This window comes from Epinephelus lanceolatus, chromosome 16, assembly GCF_041903045.1.
Source record: "Epinephelus lanceolatus isolate andai-2023 chromosome 16, ASM4190304v1, whole genome shotgun sequence".
Taxonomy (NCBI): Eukaryota; Metazoa; Chordata; class Actinopteri; order Perciformes; family Serranidae; genus Epinephelus; species Epinephelus lanceolatus.
Genome location: NC_135749.1, coordinates 891767 through 909130, shown reverse-complemented (window position 1 = coordinate 909130; position 17364 = coordinate 891767). Strand labels below are relative to the sequence as shown.

Genomic DNA, 17364 nt, shown 5'->3' with positions numbered 1-17364 from the left:
TTAACTCTTGTTTGCTGGCCACTTGAAAAAAATCCGAAGAAGACGTAGTTCTGGTTAGCATGCTAAGCTAGCTAGATTCTGGTATGGCTTGATTAATTCGTGCTGTAACTGAAATTCTGAAATTTTTGTATTTTATGACGATAATAATAATAATAATAATAATAATAATAATAATAATAATAATATGTTTGATTGTGACAGCATGACAGCTACAAAATTATTCATCATCATTATTATTATTATTGTTTATTACAAATTGTTGGTCCGACCCGTAATCCTTCTGGATGGAACAACAACTTCTGAGTAAGTGGTCTTTTTAAAAAATGATTTTGATTATGTTTATTATTATATAATAATTATGTTTCCCACTTACACTCACTAACTGTCCTTACACACTAAGTATTTAAGTTACATTAATTATTATTATTATTATCTCATTGTCTGAGGCAGCATCACAACAAAACCATTTATTTTATTGACATTATTAAAACACTTTTGGCGTAAGAACGATTACCCGGAAGTGGTTGGTCCGACCTCTAACCCTTCCGTCCCCGGAACCTACAGTAGTGATTAGTCTCGTGCGGAGGACGGCGGAGTGAAAAGGCTGCAGAGTTTAGTTTAGTAAAGACCTTGTGACGTCACAGACAGCTGGATGTGGACTTCAAAGCTGAAATAAAACTACAAAGAGCAGGTTTGTTTTCTTTCTCCCGCCGGAAACAGCTTCACTGCTAATGTTGCTAACGTTAGCCACAGCTAGCTCCTGCTAACACGTCTCATTCCTTCTGCTGCTGTCAGTGAGAGTGTTTTGGGAGGATGGAGACAGTCTGAGCTGCTGACTGAGAGACACTGGGACATGGACCCAGACAGGATGTCCTCCTGGAGGACACACGGGGACAGTAAGTGACACTGTTTACTCCCTCTGCTCCACATTTCTCTGACAGCTGCAGTCACTCTGCTGACTCAGGTTAGGGACTGTTCGTTATTTATGAGGGGGAGACTCGCGCTCTGAGGTCACAGGAAACATATAAAATATAAATCACAATAAATGATGAAAAAAAGCCTATAACACAAATAAGTAGCAGCGACTTCTGTCAAGAATTTGATCAGTGATAAAAAAAACATTAATAGAATAGAAAGAACTTTATTCATCCCTGAAAATAGACATGAAATTAAGATAAAATTGTCCATTACACAGTCCAGTTGTGTGTGTGTGTGTGTGTGTGTGTGTGTGTGTGAGAGAGAGAGAGACTGGATTCAGGAGGTGTTAAATAGTCTCAACATTGTGGGGGTGAAAGATCTCCTGAAACACTGTTCATCAACGCAGTGAGACGAGCCGACTGCAGCAGCTGCTCCTCTGTGGAGAGAGTGTGTGTCATTTGGTTCAGTGGGCCCCTCTCCACCACAGCTCTTACTGGGTCCAGTCTCCTGCCCAGCACTGAGACAGCTTTTTTAACAAGCTTGTCCAAATGTTTGGTTTTTTTTGTCTGTTCCCAACACACTGCAGCGTATAGAAGTGCACTGGCACCACTGTGTGATAGAACATGGTCAACATCTCCACACACACATCAGAGGACCTGCTTAGGCCTGTCGCGATATGCGATAAGTCGGTTAATTGCATGGTAAATTTAAAGGGACACGGTAACTTTTCCGGACGCGATTGATTGCCATATTCATGCATGTTTGTTTTCCTCATCTCTCTCCACAAGAGCATTCACTGCCGTGCATCGTCTGGCAGCCAGGTGAGTTAGTTCCTTAGCGTAAAGAATGGAGGGAAAGCTCTTGTCAGCGAGTGTCTTTGCAGAGGCATTCCACCGACAAAGTAAATACAAAAGGAAGAGTAAAAACAACAAAATTACAACAATAATAAAAATGGTCTTAAAAGCACAATATTACGTAACATTATCACTTACCGCAATAATTTCTGATGCAATTAATCGCCCAGCAAAATTTGTTATTGTGACAGGCCTAGCTCTGCCCCTTCCTGTAGAGGGCGTCAGTATTAGACCAGTCCAGTTCATCATCCAGGAGGACCCCCAGATATTTGTAGGTGTGCACCACCTCAATGTCCTCCCCCTGTATGGAGACTGGTTGATGGTGTGACCTCCACCACCATCTTCTTAGTTTCGGCTGTGTTCAGGTGGAGACAGCACTGACTGCACCAGCCCCTGAAGCCATCCACAAGGTCCCTGTACTCCTGCTCCTGAACACTCCTGATACAAGCCACAATAGCTGTATCGTCAGAGTATTTTTGTATGTGGCAGGACTCTGAGTTGTACTTAAAGTCTGCTGTGTAGAGTGTAAACAGGAACAGTGCTAAATCAGTTCCCTGTGGAGCAAGGAAAAGGATCCTGACACAACACCCTGGCTCCTCCAAGTAGGTGTAGGCCTGATGCAGCATGTAAAGAACCACATCTTCCACTCCTGTGTGCTCCTGATAGGCAAACTGGAGGGGGTCCACAGCATCAGCGACCTCTGACTTCAGGAAACGGGAGTCCAGGCGCTCCAGGGTCTTCACAATGTGTGATGTTAAGGCCACCGGTCGGTATTCATTTAACTCAGCCGGGCACCCCACTTTGGGCAAAGGTACAAGTTTGAAGACTCCTGTTGAAGATCCACTGAAGGGGCTACACTAGCTGGGCTGCACAGTCTTTCAGGAGCCTTTGACACACTCCATCTGGGCCCCCAGCTTTCCCAGTACGCAGCCTCCTGAGCCCCGCCCTCACATCGTCTGCTGTAAAGGACAGTGGTAGTTGGCCGTAGGTGGTAGATGTTGTAGCTGTAGCGACAGTAGTGTGGGAGGGGCTACTTCCAGGTGACAGTGGAGCAGGAGCAGGAGCAGCAGGTGACACTGTGGAAGGGGGGATGGATGCAGCGGTAAGGTGAACGCTGCCCCCTCCATTAAACCTGTTAAAGAACAGGTTGAAGTTGTTGGCTTTGTCCACATCACCATCCATAACCTGGATATTCGTCTTTGAATAGCCCGTGATGTTCTTCATTCCCCTCCACACCTCTCTGATGTTGTTCTACTGCAGCTTACTCTCCACCTTTCTTTTGTAGTCCACCTTTACCTGTCTCTGTCTCACCTTCAGCTCATGTTGAATCTCCCTCAGCCTCTCCTTGTCCCCTTGCTTGAATGCCAACTTGTTGTGGTTGAGGAGCTGTTTGATGTTATTTTTGACCCAGGGTTTGTTGTTGGGGGAGCAGCGTACAGTCTTTACTGGCATCACAGTGTCCCTACAGAAGTTTAGATATTCTCTTAGAATATCCACCCTACTGTCCATGTCCATGTTGTTGTCCTGTGGCTCCAGTAGTACAGTCCAGTCTGTGCATTCAGAACAGTCCCTGAGAGACTCACTGGTTGGTGGGGACCACTTCATGACTGAGCGGGTTGTAACAGGCAACTTTAATACACAAGGTTTGTATGTAGGCTGAGAGACCAGATTATGATCTGATCTGCCAAGAGGTGGTGGGGCAGAGGCACGGTAGGCGTCCTTGGCATTTCCATAAAACAAAACCAGTGTGTTATTCTCCCTGCTGGGGCAGTCCACATACTGAACAAACCCAATCAGATTGGAGGAGAGAGTGGTGTTGTTAAAATCCCCCGTTATTGCAATGAATGCACAAGGGTGCTGGGTCTCATGGATTTTCAGTTTCATGGATGACGTCACACGCCACTGCCGTTGCTGCCTGTGGTGGAATGTAAACAATAGTGGCGTCATAGTCATACTTGATACATTGATTCGTTGATTAACGATTCGATTACATCGACGCAAAATAAAAACATCGATCTATATCGTCATCTTAAAGATACACCTTTATTTTGAAATTCACTTAAACATGAGAAACGTGAGACTTTAGTGAACAGGTCTATTTTCATTATTTTTTGTTACAGAAGAATACTGTTTTTCATTTAAATGCCTGATACCTGGAAGAGCTCAGAAATAAAATGGTCAAATCATATTGTAGTTGTTTTTGTGAGTTGATGTAAATGATTGTGTTAGATGGGCATATGGTATCACGTCATATCGATCGCAGGCTCCTGAATTGAATCGAATCGAAATCATATCGTGACAGACTTTGTGATATCGGCAAACATCATATCGTCATCCAAACAAATCGATATAATATCGTATCGTGATGAAGCTGGTGATTTACACCCCTAGTAGAGAAGCCAGGTAGGTTCACACTGGAGACAGTCATCACATTGGAAAAATTAACAGTCATTAAAAACCGAAACAAACACGACTCAGAACAGGAGCTACTCAGACTTGCTGCCACTCTGAGTGGCGCATCCTTCCGAAAAAACAAAACAAAACAAAAAAACATCAAAAGGACAAAAACGTTCCCTTTAACGTGAGGTAGATCACAAACTAGTCGAGTTCCCACAATCCATGTTTGAAGTCAATCCTATTAAATCTGTAGAAGTTCCTTAAAATACAACACGTGAAAAACACTAAAAATGACCACGGACCATTACGATGATGACAGCTTTGTGTTAGCTCTCTCGTTATCGCTGTCTATGACTGGATTTCAGCAGGTGCTACAGCGCCTTGTTCCCGCTGTGCCTTGTTCCTGCTGCGCCATGTTCCCGCTGTGCCGTGTTCCCACTGTGCCGTGTTCCCGCTGTGCCGTGTTCCTGCTGTGCCTTGTTCCCATTGTGCCGTGTTCCCGCTGTGCCGTGTTCCCACTGTGCCTTTTTCCGGCTGTGCCTTGTTCCCGCTGTGCCGTGTTCCCGCTGTGCCGTGTTCCCGCTGTGCCTTTTTCCCGCTGTGCCTTGTTCCCGCTGTGCCTTGTTCCCGCTGTGCTGTGTTCTCGCTGTGCCGTGTTCCCGCTGTGCCTTGTTCCCGCTGTGCCTTGTTCCCACTGCGCCATGTTCCCGCTGCGCCTTTTTCCCACTGTGCCGTGTTCCCACTGTGCCGTGTTCCCGCTGTGCCTTGTTCCCGCTGTGCCATGTTCCCGCTGCGCCTTTTTCCCACTGTGCTGTGTTCCCGCTGCGCCATGTTCCCGCTGCGCCTTTTTCCCACTGTGCCGTGTTCCCGCTGTGCCGTGTTCCCGCTGCGCCTTTTTCCCACTGTGCTGTGTTCCCGCTGTGCCGTGTTCCCACTCTGCCATGTTCCCGCTGCGCCATGTTCCCGCTGTGCCATGTTCCCGCTGTGCCATGTTCCCACTGTGCCATGTTCCCGCTGTGCCATGTTCCCGCTGTGCCATGTTCCCGCTGTGCCATGTTCCCACTGTGCCATGTTCCCGCTGTGCCATGTTCCCGCTGTGCCATGTTCCCACTGTGCCATGTTCCCGCTGTGCCATGTTTCCACTGTGCCATGTTCCCGCTGTGCCATGTTCCCACTGTGCCATGTTCCCGCTGCGCCATGTTCCCACTGTGCCATGTTCCCGCTGCGCCTTTTTCCCACTGTGCCTTGTTCCCGCTGTGCCGTGTTCCCGCTGCGCCTTTTTCCCACTGTGCCGTGTTCCCGCTGCGCCGTATTCCCGCTGTGCCTTGTTCCCGCTGCGCCTTTTTCCCGCTGTGCCGTGTTCCCGCTGCGCCGTGTTCCCGCTGCGCCGTGTTCCCGCTGTGCCTTGTTCCCGCTGTGCCGTGTTCCCGCTGCACCGTGTTCCCGCTGTGCCGTGTTCCCGCTGCGCCGTGTTCCCGCTGTGCCATGTTCCCGCTGTGCCGTGTTCCCGCTGCACCGTGTTCCCGCTGTGCCGTGTTCCCGCTGTGCCGTGTTCCCGCTGTGCCGTGTTCCCGCTGCGCCTTTTTCTCGCTGTGCCGTGTTCCCGCTGCGCCTTTTTCCCGGTGTACTGTGTTCCCTCTGTAGTGTGTTTCCTCTGTACTGTGTTCTTTCTGTACTGTGTTCCCTCTGTACTGTGTTCCTTCTGTACTGTGTTTCCATTGTACTGTGTTCCCTCTGTACTGTGTTCCCTCTGTACTGTGTTTCCTCTGTACTGTGTTCCCGCTGTACTGTGTTTCCTCTGTACTGTGTTCCCTCTGTAGTGTGTTTCCTCTGTACTGTGTTCCTTCTGTACTGTGTTCCCTCTGTACTGTGTTCCTTCTGTACTGTGTTCCCGTTGTACTGTGTTCCCGCTGTACTGTGTTTCCGCTGTACTGTGTTCCCGCTGTACTGTGTTCCCTCTGTACTGTGTTCCCGCTGTACTGTGTTCCCGCTGTACTGTGTTCCCTCTGTACTGTGTTTCCGCTGTACTGTGTTCCCTCTGTACTGTGTTCCCTCTGTACTGTGTTCCCGCTGTACTGTGTTTCCGCTGTACTGTGTTCCCTCTGTACTGTGTTCCCGCTGTACTGTGTTCCCGCTGTACTGTGTTCCCGCTGTACTGTGTTTCCGCTGTACTGTGTTCCCGCTGTACTGTGTTCCCGCTGTACTGTGTTCCCGCTGTACTGTGTTTCCGCTGTACTGTGTTCCCGCTGTACTGTGTTTCCGCTGTACTGTGTTCCCTCTGTACTGTGTTTCCGCTGTACTGTGTTCCCTCTGTACTGTGTTTCCGCTGTACTGTGTTCCCTCTGTACTGTGTTCCCGCTGTACTGTGTTTCCGCTGTACTGTGTTTCCGCTGTACTGTGTTCCCTCTGTACTGTGTTCCCACTGTACTGTGTTCCCGCTGTACTGTGTTCCCGCTGTACTGTGTTCCCTCTGTACTGTGTTCCCACTGTACTGTGTTCCCGCTGTACTGTGTTCCCTCTGTACTGTGTTTCCGCTGTACTGTGTTCCCTCTGTACTGTGTTCCCTCTGTACTGTGTTCCCGCTGTACTGTGTTTCCGCTGTACTGTGTTCCCTCTGTACTGTGTTCCCGCTGTACTGTGTTCCCGCTGTACTGTGTTTCCGCTGTACTGTGTTCCCGCTGTACTGTGTTCCCGCTGTACTGTGTTCCCGCTGTACTGTGTTTCCGCTGTACTGTGTTCCCGCTGTACTGTGTTCCCGCTGTACTGTGTTCCCGCTGTACTGTGTTCCCTCTGTACTGTGTTCCCTCTGTACTGTGTTCCCTCTGTACTGTGTTTCCGCTGTACTGTGTTCCCTCTGTACTGTGTTCCCGCTGTACTGTGTTCCCGCCGTACTGTGTTCCCACTGTACTGTGTTCCCTCTGTACTGTGTTCCCTCTGTACTGTGTTCCCTCTGTACTGTGTTCCCTCTGTACTGTGTTCCCGCTGTACTGTGTTCCCTCTGTACTGTGTTCCCGCTGTACTGTGTTCCCGCTGTACTGTGTTCCCGCTGTACTGTGTTCCCTCTGTACTGTGTTCCCTCTGTACTGTGTTCCTTCTGTACTGTGTTTCCTCTGTACTGTGTTCCCTCTGTACTGTGTTCCCTCTGTACTGTGTTCCCGCTGTACTGTGTTCCTTCTGTACTGTGTTTCCTCTGTACTGTGTTTCCGCTGTACTGTGTTCCCGCTGTACTGTGTTTCCTCTGTACTGTGTTTCCGCTGTACTGTGTTTCCTCTGTACTGTGTTTCCTCTGTACTGTGTTCCTTCTGTACTGTGTTCCCTCTGTACTGTGTTCCCTCTGTACTGTGTTCCTTCTGTACTGTGTTCCCTCTGTACTGTGTTCCTTCTGTACTGTGTTCCCTCTGTACTGTGTTCCCTCTGTACTGTGTTTCTTCTGTACTGTGTTCCCTCTGTACTGTGTTCCTTCTGTACTGTGTTCCCTCTGTACTGTGTTCCCGCTGTACTGTGTTCCCACTGCGCCATGTTCCCTCTGTACTGTGTTCCTTCTGTACTGTGTTTCCTCTGTACTGTGTTCCCGCTGTACTGTGTTCCCACTGTACTGTGTTCCCACTGTGCTGTGTTCCTTCTGTACTGTGTTCCCGCTGTACTGTGTTCCCGCTGTACTGTGTTCCCACTGTGCTGTGTTCCTTCTGTACTGTGTTCCCGCTGTACTGTGTTCCCGCTGTACTGTGTTCCCGCTGTACTGTGTTCCCACTGTGCTGTGTTCCTTCTGTACTGTGTTCCCTCTGTACTGTGTTCCCGCTGTACTGTGTTCCCGCTGTACTGTGTTCCTTCTGTACTGTGTTCCCGCTGTACTGTGTTCCCGCTGTACTGTGTTCCCGTTGTACTGTGTTCCCGATGTACTGTGTTCCCTCTGTACTGTGTTCCCTCTGTACTGTGTTCCCGCTGTACTGTGTTCCCGTTGTACTGTGTTTCCGTTGTACTGTGTTCCCGATGTACTGTGTTCCCTCTGTACTGTGTTCCCGTTGTACTGTGTTCCCGATGTACTGTGTTCCCTCTGTACTGTGTTCCCGTTGTACTGCGTTCCCGTTGTACTGTGTTCCCTCTGTACTGTGTTCCCACTGCGCCGTGTTCCCTCTGTACTGCGTTCCCACTGCGCCGTGTTCCCTCTGTATTGTGTTCCCACTGCGCCGTGTTCCCTCTGTACTGTGTTCCCACTGCGCCGTGTTCCCTCTGTATTGTGTTCCCACTGCGCCGTGTTCCCTCTGTACTGTGTTCCCACTGCGCCGTGTTCCCTCTGTATTGTGTTCCCACTGCACCGTGTTCCCTCTGTACTGTGTTCCCACTGCGCCGTGTTCCCTCTGTACTGTGTTCCCACTGCGCCGTGTTCCCTCTGTATTGTGTTCCCACTGCGCCGTGTTCCCTCTGTATTGTGTTCCCACTGCGCCGTGTTCCCTCTGTACTGTGTTCCCACTGCGCCGTGTTCCCTCTGTATTGTGTTCCCACTGCGCCGTGTTCCCTCTGTACTGTGTTCCCACTGCGCCGTGTTCCCTCTGTACTGTGTTCCCACTGCGCCGTGTTCCCTCTGTATTGTGTTCCCACTGCGCCATGTTCCCTCTGTATTGTGTTCCAGCTGCACTGTGTTCTCGCTATACTGTGGTGTTCCTACTGTACTATGCTCCTACTTTATTTATTAAATAGACCAATAAAAAACAAAGCCTCCTGCAGCTAACGTACAATCTTAGTGAAGCTCAGAGAACACCTCAGTTACCTCTATAATCTGTCAGGTGTGCAGCAGTCGGCTCCTGGAGGATGGACGACCTGAGCTGGGTGGTTGAGTGGTGGATTTACGCCATCTGAGGGTAGAAATTACGAATGAATTTTGGTTCTTTCCAATGTCTTGGCAAGCTAACGATGACCAGAACTGTGCAGCTGCAGGCTACCGGCAGGCTACACTGTGTAAGCTTTTAAGGGATGATTTGTTTTTCCTTGGACTGGTAACAGTTGGTGAATGGTTGGGAGAATCGTCGCGTCAGAGTCTGCTAATGATCTGGGAAACCCTGCTGTTTATTCTGACATCATGGTGGCGACAGTGCCGGTGACGTTCTGATGTAAACAACATGTAAACACAAGGGACAATATCGAGGTCAGCAACATGATTGAGGTCCTGTCCGTGGAGTGGAGTGACTAAGTGCCAAATTAGGTCATCCCACTTCCTGTCCAGCTCGATCTGCTCTTTGCAATGCAGCTTGTCAAAAATTAGATAAGGCACTTATTTTTAGCAGAGCAGATCTGAGAGGTGTTACTTAGATTCTTTCAAAGGGCGCTGCAGTGCACCTGGTGGAATCACAAGCATTGCCCACAGTTCCGGCCAGGTCAAGTCCATACAAACAAATCTACATTCTCTGTACCAGGACCAGATTGGTCCCTGTCCTCTCTGTGATGATCACTTCAGTCTGTAATCTCACAGAATTCACAAGTACCTGTTTGTCTGTAAAAACCCACAGGATCTTGCCAAGTGGCCAAGAACCAGGAGGCGCTTAAGAATCCTTTATTACCACCATATCACCGACAACCAGTTTCCTCTACCTCTGGTTCCTCTCTAACGTCTCTTGGAGCAATGACAGGTACTCCTCAGTCCAACTCTTACAGAGAAGATCAAAGTGATGCTGTACCTGTCTCCATCGTCTTCTCACATTCTGGTCATGAGGCTTGAATACTCCAGGTGTGAAGACCTTGCCAAGTGGCCAAGAACCAGGAATCACTGAAGAATCCTTTATTACCGCCATATCTCTGGCAACCAAATTCCTTTACTCCTGGTTCCTCTTTAACATCTTTGGACTGATGACAGGCACTCCTCTATCCATCTCTTCCAGAGAGGATCTGAGAGGGGCTGCACCTGTCTTGGGGTGATATTATAGGGAGGTTCATGAGTGTTATTGGTACCAGAACACCATTGGCCAGAGATCAATGATCATCTTTTAGGTTGATTATAAGATCTGTGGCCATATGTCTTGAACACCTGGTGGTGAGTTGGTTTAGATGGCGGGGGAGGCTGCCAGACAGACCTGGTAAACTCAAACATGTTGTGAGGGTGAACTGGGAATGTCTGGGTGAGGCCCCTGTCAGTGAGGTCTACAACTCCCACCTCTGAAAGATTTTTTTGTGCATTCTAGGGGATGTTTGGGAACATGAAATCCGAGTGGGCCATGTTCAGGACCTCTGTTGTGAAGGCGAGTCCTAGAAGTTGTGGTCAGAAGATCGTCAGTGCCTGTCATGGTGGCAAGCTAAGGGCCCACTACTGGACACTCAGCATTGAAGGAGACCATCAAGCTGAAGAAGAAGGCCTTTCGGACTTGGTTGGCCGAGGGGACTCCTGAAGCAGAAAATGTTTACCAGGTGACTAGAAATGCTTTAAGGGTGGCCAAAGCAAAGACCTTTGACTGTCCACAAGGAAGTTCTGGCAAACAGTTAGACAACCAAGTTAGGGAAGCAGGGCTTGTCTCGGGTTATGTTTAGCAGAGGAGAAGAACCTCTGACCAGGTATTGTTAAGCTGTCTTGGCTGACATGCCTCGTCAGTGTCACATGGATGTTGGCAACCTTTGGTGCTTGTGGAGTGGCAGACCAAGGTGCTGGTTCTCTTTCCTGGAGAGTGTGGTCCAATTATCGCATAATCACACTGATCGGTCTGCCTGGTAAACTTTATTTCAGGGTGCTGGGAAGGAGACTTCGACCGATTGTCAAACCTCAGATTCTGTCCTGGTGGTGGAACACTGGACCAGCTCTTTACCATTGCGAGTCTGCTGGAGGGGTCGTGGGAGTTTGCCCATCCAGTCTACATGTGTTTTGTGGACTTGGAGTCCTGTGGGGGTTACTGGGGAATTCGGAGTACCGGGGTCATTGCTACGGGCAATCCTGTTCCTGTATAACCAAAGTGAGAGCTCTGTCCACACACTCGGCACAAAGTCAACATTGTTGTGAGTCGGTGTTGGCCTTCGCCTCTTGTCATCAATTCTGTTTGTGATATGAGAGATCATATTTCTCCTGTTAGCTTCTCTGCACTGGCTCCCTGTAAAATCCAGAATTGAATTTAAAATCCTACTGTTAACTTATAAAGCTCTAAATGGTCAAGCTCCATCATATCTTAGAGAGCTCATAGTGCCATATTATCCCACCAGAACACTGCGCTCTGAGAACACAGGGTTACTCGTGGTCCCTAAAGTCTCCAAAAGTAGATCAGGAGCCAGAGCCTTCAGCTATCAGGCTCCTCTCCTGTGGAATCATCTTCCTGTTACGGTCCGGGAGGCAGACACCGTCTCCACATTTAAGACTAGACTTAAGACTTTCCTCTTTGATAAAGCTTATAGTTAGGGCTGGCTCAGGCTTGCCCTGTACCAGCCCCTAGTTAGGCTGACTTAGGCCTAGTCTGCCGGAGGACCCCCCTATAATACACCGGGCACCTTCTCTCCTTCTCTCTCTCTCTCTCTCTCGTATTCTATTACTGCATCTTGCTAACTCGGCCATTCTGGATGTCACTAACTCGGCTTCTTCTCCGGAGCCTTTGTGCTCCACTGTCTCTCAGATTAACTCATATCACAGCGGTGCCTGGACAGTGTGACGTGTGTGGTTGTGCTGCTGCCGTGGTCCTGCCAGATGCCTCCTGCTGCTGCTGCCATCCCTAATCATTAGTCATACTTCTACTGTTATTATACACATATGATTATTGTCACACATGTATACTGCCAGATATTAATACATACTTTCAACATATTGTACCACAGTAGCCAGAACTATAACTATAATATTATTACTTTCAATAATGTTGTTGTAAGCTACTGTTATTACCTGCATCTCTCTCTCTGTCTCTCTCTCTCTCTCTGTCTCATTGTGTCATACGGATTACTGTTAATTTATCACGTTGATCTGTTCTGTACGACATCTATTGCATGTCTGTCCGTCCTGGAAGAGGGATCCCTCCTCAGTTGCTCTTCCTGAGGTTTCTTTACCGTTTTTTCCCCGTTAAAGGTTTTTTTGGGGAGTTTTTCCTGATCAGCTGTGAGGGTCCAAAGGACAGAGGGATGTCATATGATTGATTGATATTCATGGACACATCTTGAGGTGCAGCCGGGGGGAGGCAGGGTTCCAGTTTGGTGACCTCAGGATTGCATCTCAGCCCCTTGCAGATGATCTGTTGGCTTGATCAGTCTGTGACAGTGGATTGTTCCCTCTCTGGGTTGGGAGACCATTATTGCCCTTAACAAAGGAGTTCAAGTATCTCTGGGTCTTGTTCATGAGTGAGAGTAAAATGGAGCGTGAGATGGATCAGTGGACTGCCGTGGTGAAGAGGGACCTGATCCAGAAGGTGAAGCTCTCAATTTACTAGTTCATCTACGTCCCAACCCTCGCCTATGCTCATGAGCTCTGGGTAGTGACTGAAAAACTGAAATCGCGGATACAAGTGGCCAAAATGAGTTTCCCCTGTAGGGTGTCTGGGCTCAGCCTTAGAGATAGGGGGAGGAGCTCAGACATCCGGAGGGAGCTCGGAGTAGAGCCGCTGCTCCTTTGCATTGAAAGAAGCCAGTTGAGTTGGTTTGACCATCTGAGCAGGATCCTCCCGTTAGAGGTCTTCCAGGCACGTCCCACTGGTAGGAGGCCCCAAAACAGACCCAGAACACACTGGAGGGATTATATATCTCATCTGGTCTGGGAACACCTTGGGATCCTTGAGGATAGGAAAGGTTGCTGGGGAGAGGAACTTTTTGAATGCCTTGCTTTGCCTGCTGTCCCAGCGACCTGGCCTTGGATATGCATATGATAATGAATGGATTGAACTGTCAAAACCCCAAAATATTTAGTTTATGGTCATTTAAAACAAACCAAAGCAACAAATCCTTAAATTTGAGAAACCAGTAAACTATTAAAATGGTTGCAGATCAATTTTCATTGGAGTTTGACATGTCATGAAATTGTAGATGTTAAAATGTCCAAATACTCACGTAAAACTTTCTGCCTGTGTTTCAGTTTTACCTTCAGACGTCCAGAAAGTGATCGTGGTTAAAGAGGAGCAGCAGGAGTGGAGCTCCAGTGTGGACCAGGAGGACCCAGAGCCCCCACACATTAAAGAGGAAGAGGAGGAACTCTGGAGCAGTCAGGAGGGAGAGCAGCTTCATGGGCTGGAGGAGGCTGATATCACCAAGTTCACATTCACTCCTGTCCCTGTGAAGAGTGAAGATGATGAAGAGGAACCTCAGTCTGATGGACACCACTGTGGAGGACCAGGACCAGGACTGGACGGGAACTCAGGTCCAGACACTGAGGACAGGACTGGAGATTCTTCTGAAGCCGAGACCGACGACAGCGATGACTGGAGAGAGACCAGAGAACCTCTGTCAGGGTTTACCTCTGTGGAACATGAACTTCCTGTCAGGGATTCAAGATGCAGAGCTGGAATGAAACAGTTCAGCTGCTCTGAGTGTGGGAAAAGATTTGGTATCAGTGAACATCTGAAGACGCACATCAGAACCCACACAGGAGAGAAACCATTCAGCTGCTCTGTCTGTAAGAGATCTTTCACTCAGAATGGAAACTTACAGAAACACATGAGGACTCACACTGGAGAGAAACCATTCAGCTGCTCCGAGTGCGGTAAATCTTTCACAGAGAGTGGGGATCTGAAGATCCACATGAGGACTCATACAGGAGAGAAGCCATTTAGCTGCTCAGTGTGTAAGAAGTCGTTCACACAGGGTGGAACTTTACAGAAACACATGAGGATCCACACCGGCGACAAACCGTTCACCTGCTCGGTCTGTCAGAAATCCTTCGCTCAGGGCGGGACTCTGCAGAAACACATGAAGATCCACACGGGAGAGAAACCGTTTGACTGCTCTGTTTGTTGTCAGAGATTTTCGCAGAAGGCATATCTGAAGAGTCACATGATCACTCACACAGAGGAGAAACCCTTTGGTTGTCCAATTTGTGGTAAACATTTCAAAATAAGAGCGACCATGAGACGTCACATGACCATTCACATAGAAGACAAGACGTTCAGCTGAGGTGTTCGAAAACTGCCTTCTTCTTCCTGTTGTAGTTATATCCTCCTGTGATCCTGCATCCTCACATGAGGACATCACATTCTGGGTTTACTTGAATTTAGACTTTATTCTACTTAACTCAGACCTGTTTTCCTCGATTGAGGACAATTCTTCGTGCCATCTAGTGGTAGTGAGACCACAAGACACGGAAGTACTCGTTTGAGGACATTGGGACTTTATTATTGTGTCGTCCATGAGGCCAACGTCATGTGTGGGGTTCCACAGGGTTCTATTGTTGGTCCTGTTCTTTTTCTTCTTTACATTAATAATCCAGTCTCTGTTTAAATGTAGTTGTTATTTTATATGCCGATGACATCAGTCTGTTTCTGTCCAATAAAAACTTTGGAATTAATAATGATAAAAAATACATTTATGGATAAAGTGCTTTTTATGATTTTTGCTGATTTTGCTTTTTGTTTCTAAGTGTTTGGTAATTTTTTTTTCCATAAAACATTTCGGCCCGTTTTTAAAAAAAAATTGGCAACTTTTCTTAAAAAGTTGATGTTGATTCTGTTTTATTTTAAGATTTTTTTAAGAAGACATGCCCTCTAAACCCAAGGCATTTTTTTCTTTAAAAAAAAATGGTGACTTTTTTTCTGTAAAAATTTTTGGTGAATTTTGTTCTTTAAACATTTCAGCCCTTTAAAAATAAATAAATAAATAAAATCTATTTTGGCTACCGTTTTCCCTTTAAATAATTTCTTTCTTTTTTGAAATTTCTGTTTATTTTTTATTTTATTTTATTTTTTCCAGTTTTAAAGAAAACATACCCTCTAAACCCAATGTATGTTTTCTTTAAAAACATTTTGGTGATTCGTGATTCCGCTCTCATTCGTGATGATTATTATGAAGAAGAAGCAGACATATGATCAGTAACAAAACAGGGAATAAAAATAAGACAACATAACAAATCACCATATGTAAAGGGACTGATCCACAAAGTGTACAGACTGATACAAATGGATTTCATATTGAATTGCTTGCCCAGATATACAGTCACTCATACCTATGTCATTATATGTGCATGTGCATACACAGATCTACACACTGCTTATACATACATTCTAAATCGTATATATGTATATATATATATATATATAGATATATAGATAGATAGATAGATAGATATAAAATAAATAAATAGATAGAAATAAAAGAAAAGAAAAAAAGAAAATTAAAATAAATAAATAAACATAAAATGATAGCCCATCATAGATGATGATAGATGTCTACAACAATTAGAATGTAGATTATAAAGCCCAAACAGGGAACACAGAACACACAGAAGCAGGACCTGAGGGGAAAAGAATGAATAATTTAGTAAATAGATAATAAAAAGGTTATAAGGAGAAGGAAAAAAAGGGGGTGCTTTTCAAGTTAAAAGGCCTTTGAGATCCTGTTTGTGCCCAAAGCCTTATAGTCTCCTCTTTCGCCCCATGGATGCGTGATGTAGATAATTCAAGATAAACAACATCTATGAAAGTGAGCAGCCATTGCTGGCAGGTTAGTATATGTGGAGGTTTCCACCTAGTTGCGACCATCTTCTGTGCAGCTGTCAAACCAGACAAAAAGACACACTTTTGGGGTTTTCGTAACTGGAGCTGAGAGAGATCATTAAGAATCGGCACAGAAGGAGAGGAGATAGGGGTGTATAGTACATGTATAGTGGACAAATTATCTTTAGTCACTTTCCAGAAATTAACTACGCCAGGACATTCCCATATATGATAAAAGGTACCAACTGCCCCAGTATGGCATAGTGTACAATTTGAGTCAGCTTTAAGCTTCATACTGTAAAAGTTTTGGGCTATTTTTAAATTTTTGGCGACTTTGTTTAAAGTAACCTTTTTATTTTCTTTAAAGAAAATTGTTCAATTATCTTTCTTCAGAGAGTTTTGCTGTTTCTTTCTTTAATCAATTCATTTATTTTTGCAATTTTTAAACTAAACATGCCTTCTAAACCCATGGCATGTTTTATTCATATTTTTGGCAATTCTTTTTTTCTTTCAAGATTTTTAGTACTTTGTTTTTCTTTTAAAAAAATGTTTGCAGCTTTTGCCTCTTGTTACAAAAGTTTTTGGACAATTTTTTCTTTCCTAAAACATTTGGGTGATTTTTTTTTAAATATATATTTTGACGATTTAAAAAAAATTCTTTAAAGATATTTGTATAATCATTTTTTTAAAACATTTTTTTCTTTTTTTTTTCTTTTATCTATTTAATTAATTATTTTTTCAGTTCTCACTGTCACTTTGTGTCTGATGCATTCTCGTGAACGTTACATTACAAGAAGTCCCGTAGGGAATTTACTCAAATTTGGCACAAATGTCCACTTGAACTCAAGGATGAACTGATTAAAACTTGGTGTCAAAGGTCAGAGATCACTGACCTTGCATCCATCCCATTCTTGTGATGTGATATCTGAAGAACCACATCCCAAGTGGACGTTTGTGCCAAATTCTAAACATGACAAACCTCTAAACCCAAAGCATGTTTTCTTAACACCTTTTTGGCCATTTTTTTTCTTTCAAAATGTTTTAATTTTTTTTTTCAAATCTGCAAAAAACCCCTTTTTTTTCTGTTTTTTTTTTTTTTTTTTTGCAGATTTGTTTTTGTTTAAAACATTTTTCGCAATTCTTAAGGAAAACATTACTTTAAAAATTGCCAAAATCATACCATTTCTCACTGGAAATTATGATTGGATGTTCAAATTTCTGACAGTCCTTGAACACATCATGTGTGAGAAATGCTTCTTGCGGGTGTGAACTTGTGCGGAGTAACTGAACTGATCGGCTAACTGCTAACTGGAAGAGAGGGCGCTGCTCTGGGGCGACCAGCATCTCATGTTGCTCGTATGTTTGTTAGTTTTTAAGTATGTTTTCTTAAAGTTTGTCCAGCATCCTGTCCTGTCCTGTCCTGTCCTGTCCTGTCCTGTCCTGTCTTTTCATGTCCTAAAGGTTGCGTGTAGTTATAGCTCCTTCTGCAAAGACTCTGTGATTCCTACCAAAGCAGTGATGATCTTTCCTAACAAAGAGTCTGATACTGAATGGGAGAAATGCATTTGACAAGGGAATATAGTTTCTCTATAAGAAGGAGGTGAGGG

The 17364-nt window shown here is 45.7% G+C and overlaps 1 protein-coding gene across 1 annotated transcript in view; it reads left to right on the top strand.

Annotated features, from left to right (window-relative positions):
* The first annotated feature begins 530 nt into the window (after nt 1–530).
* LOC117263068 (uncharacterized) overlaps nt 531–17364 on the top strand; it is a 33111-nt gene continuing 16277 nt past the window's right edge. Inside the window, exons 1-3 of the mRNA XM_078175992.1 lie at nt 531–691; nt 796–896; nt 13189–14217. Of these exons, the coding sequence (XP_078032118.1) occupies nt 854–896; nt 13189–14217 (1072 nt within the window). The 5' untranslated portion in view covers nt 531–691; nt 796–853. The remainder of the gene's footprint in view (nt 692–795; nt 897–13188; nt 14218–17364) is intronic.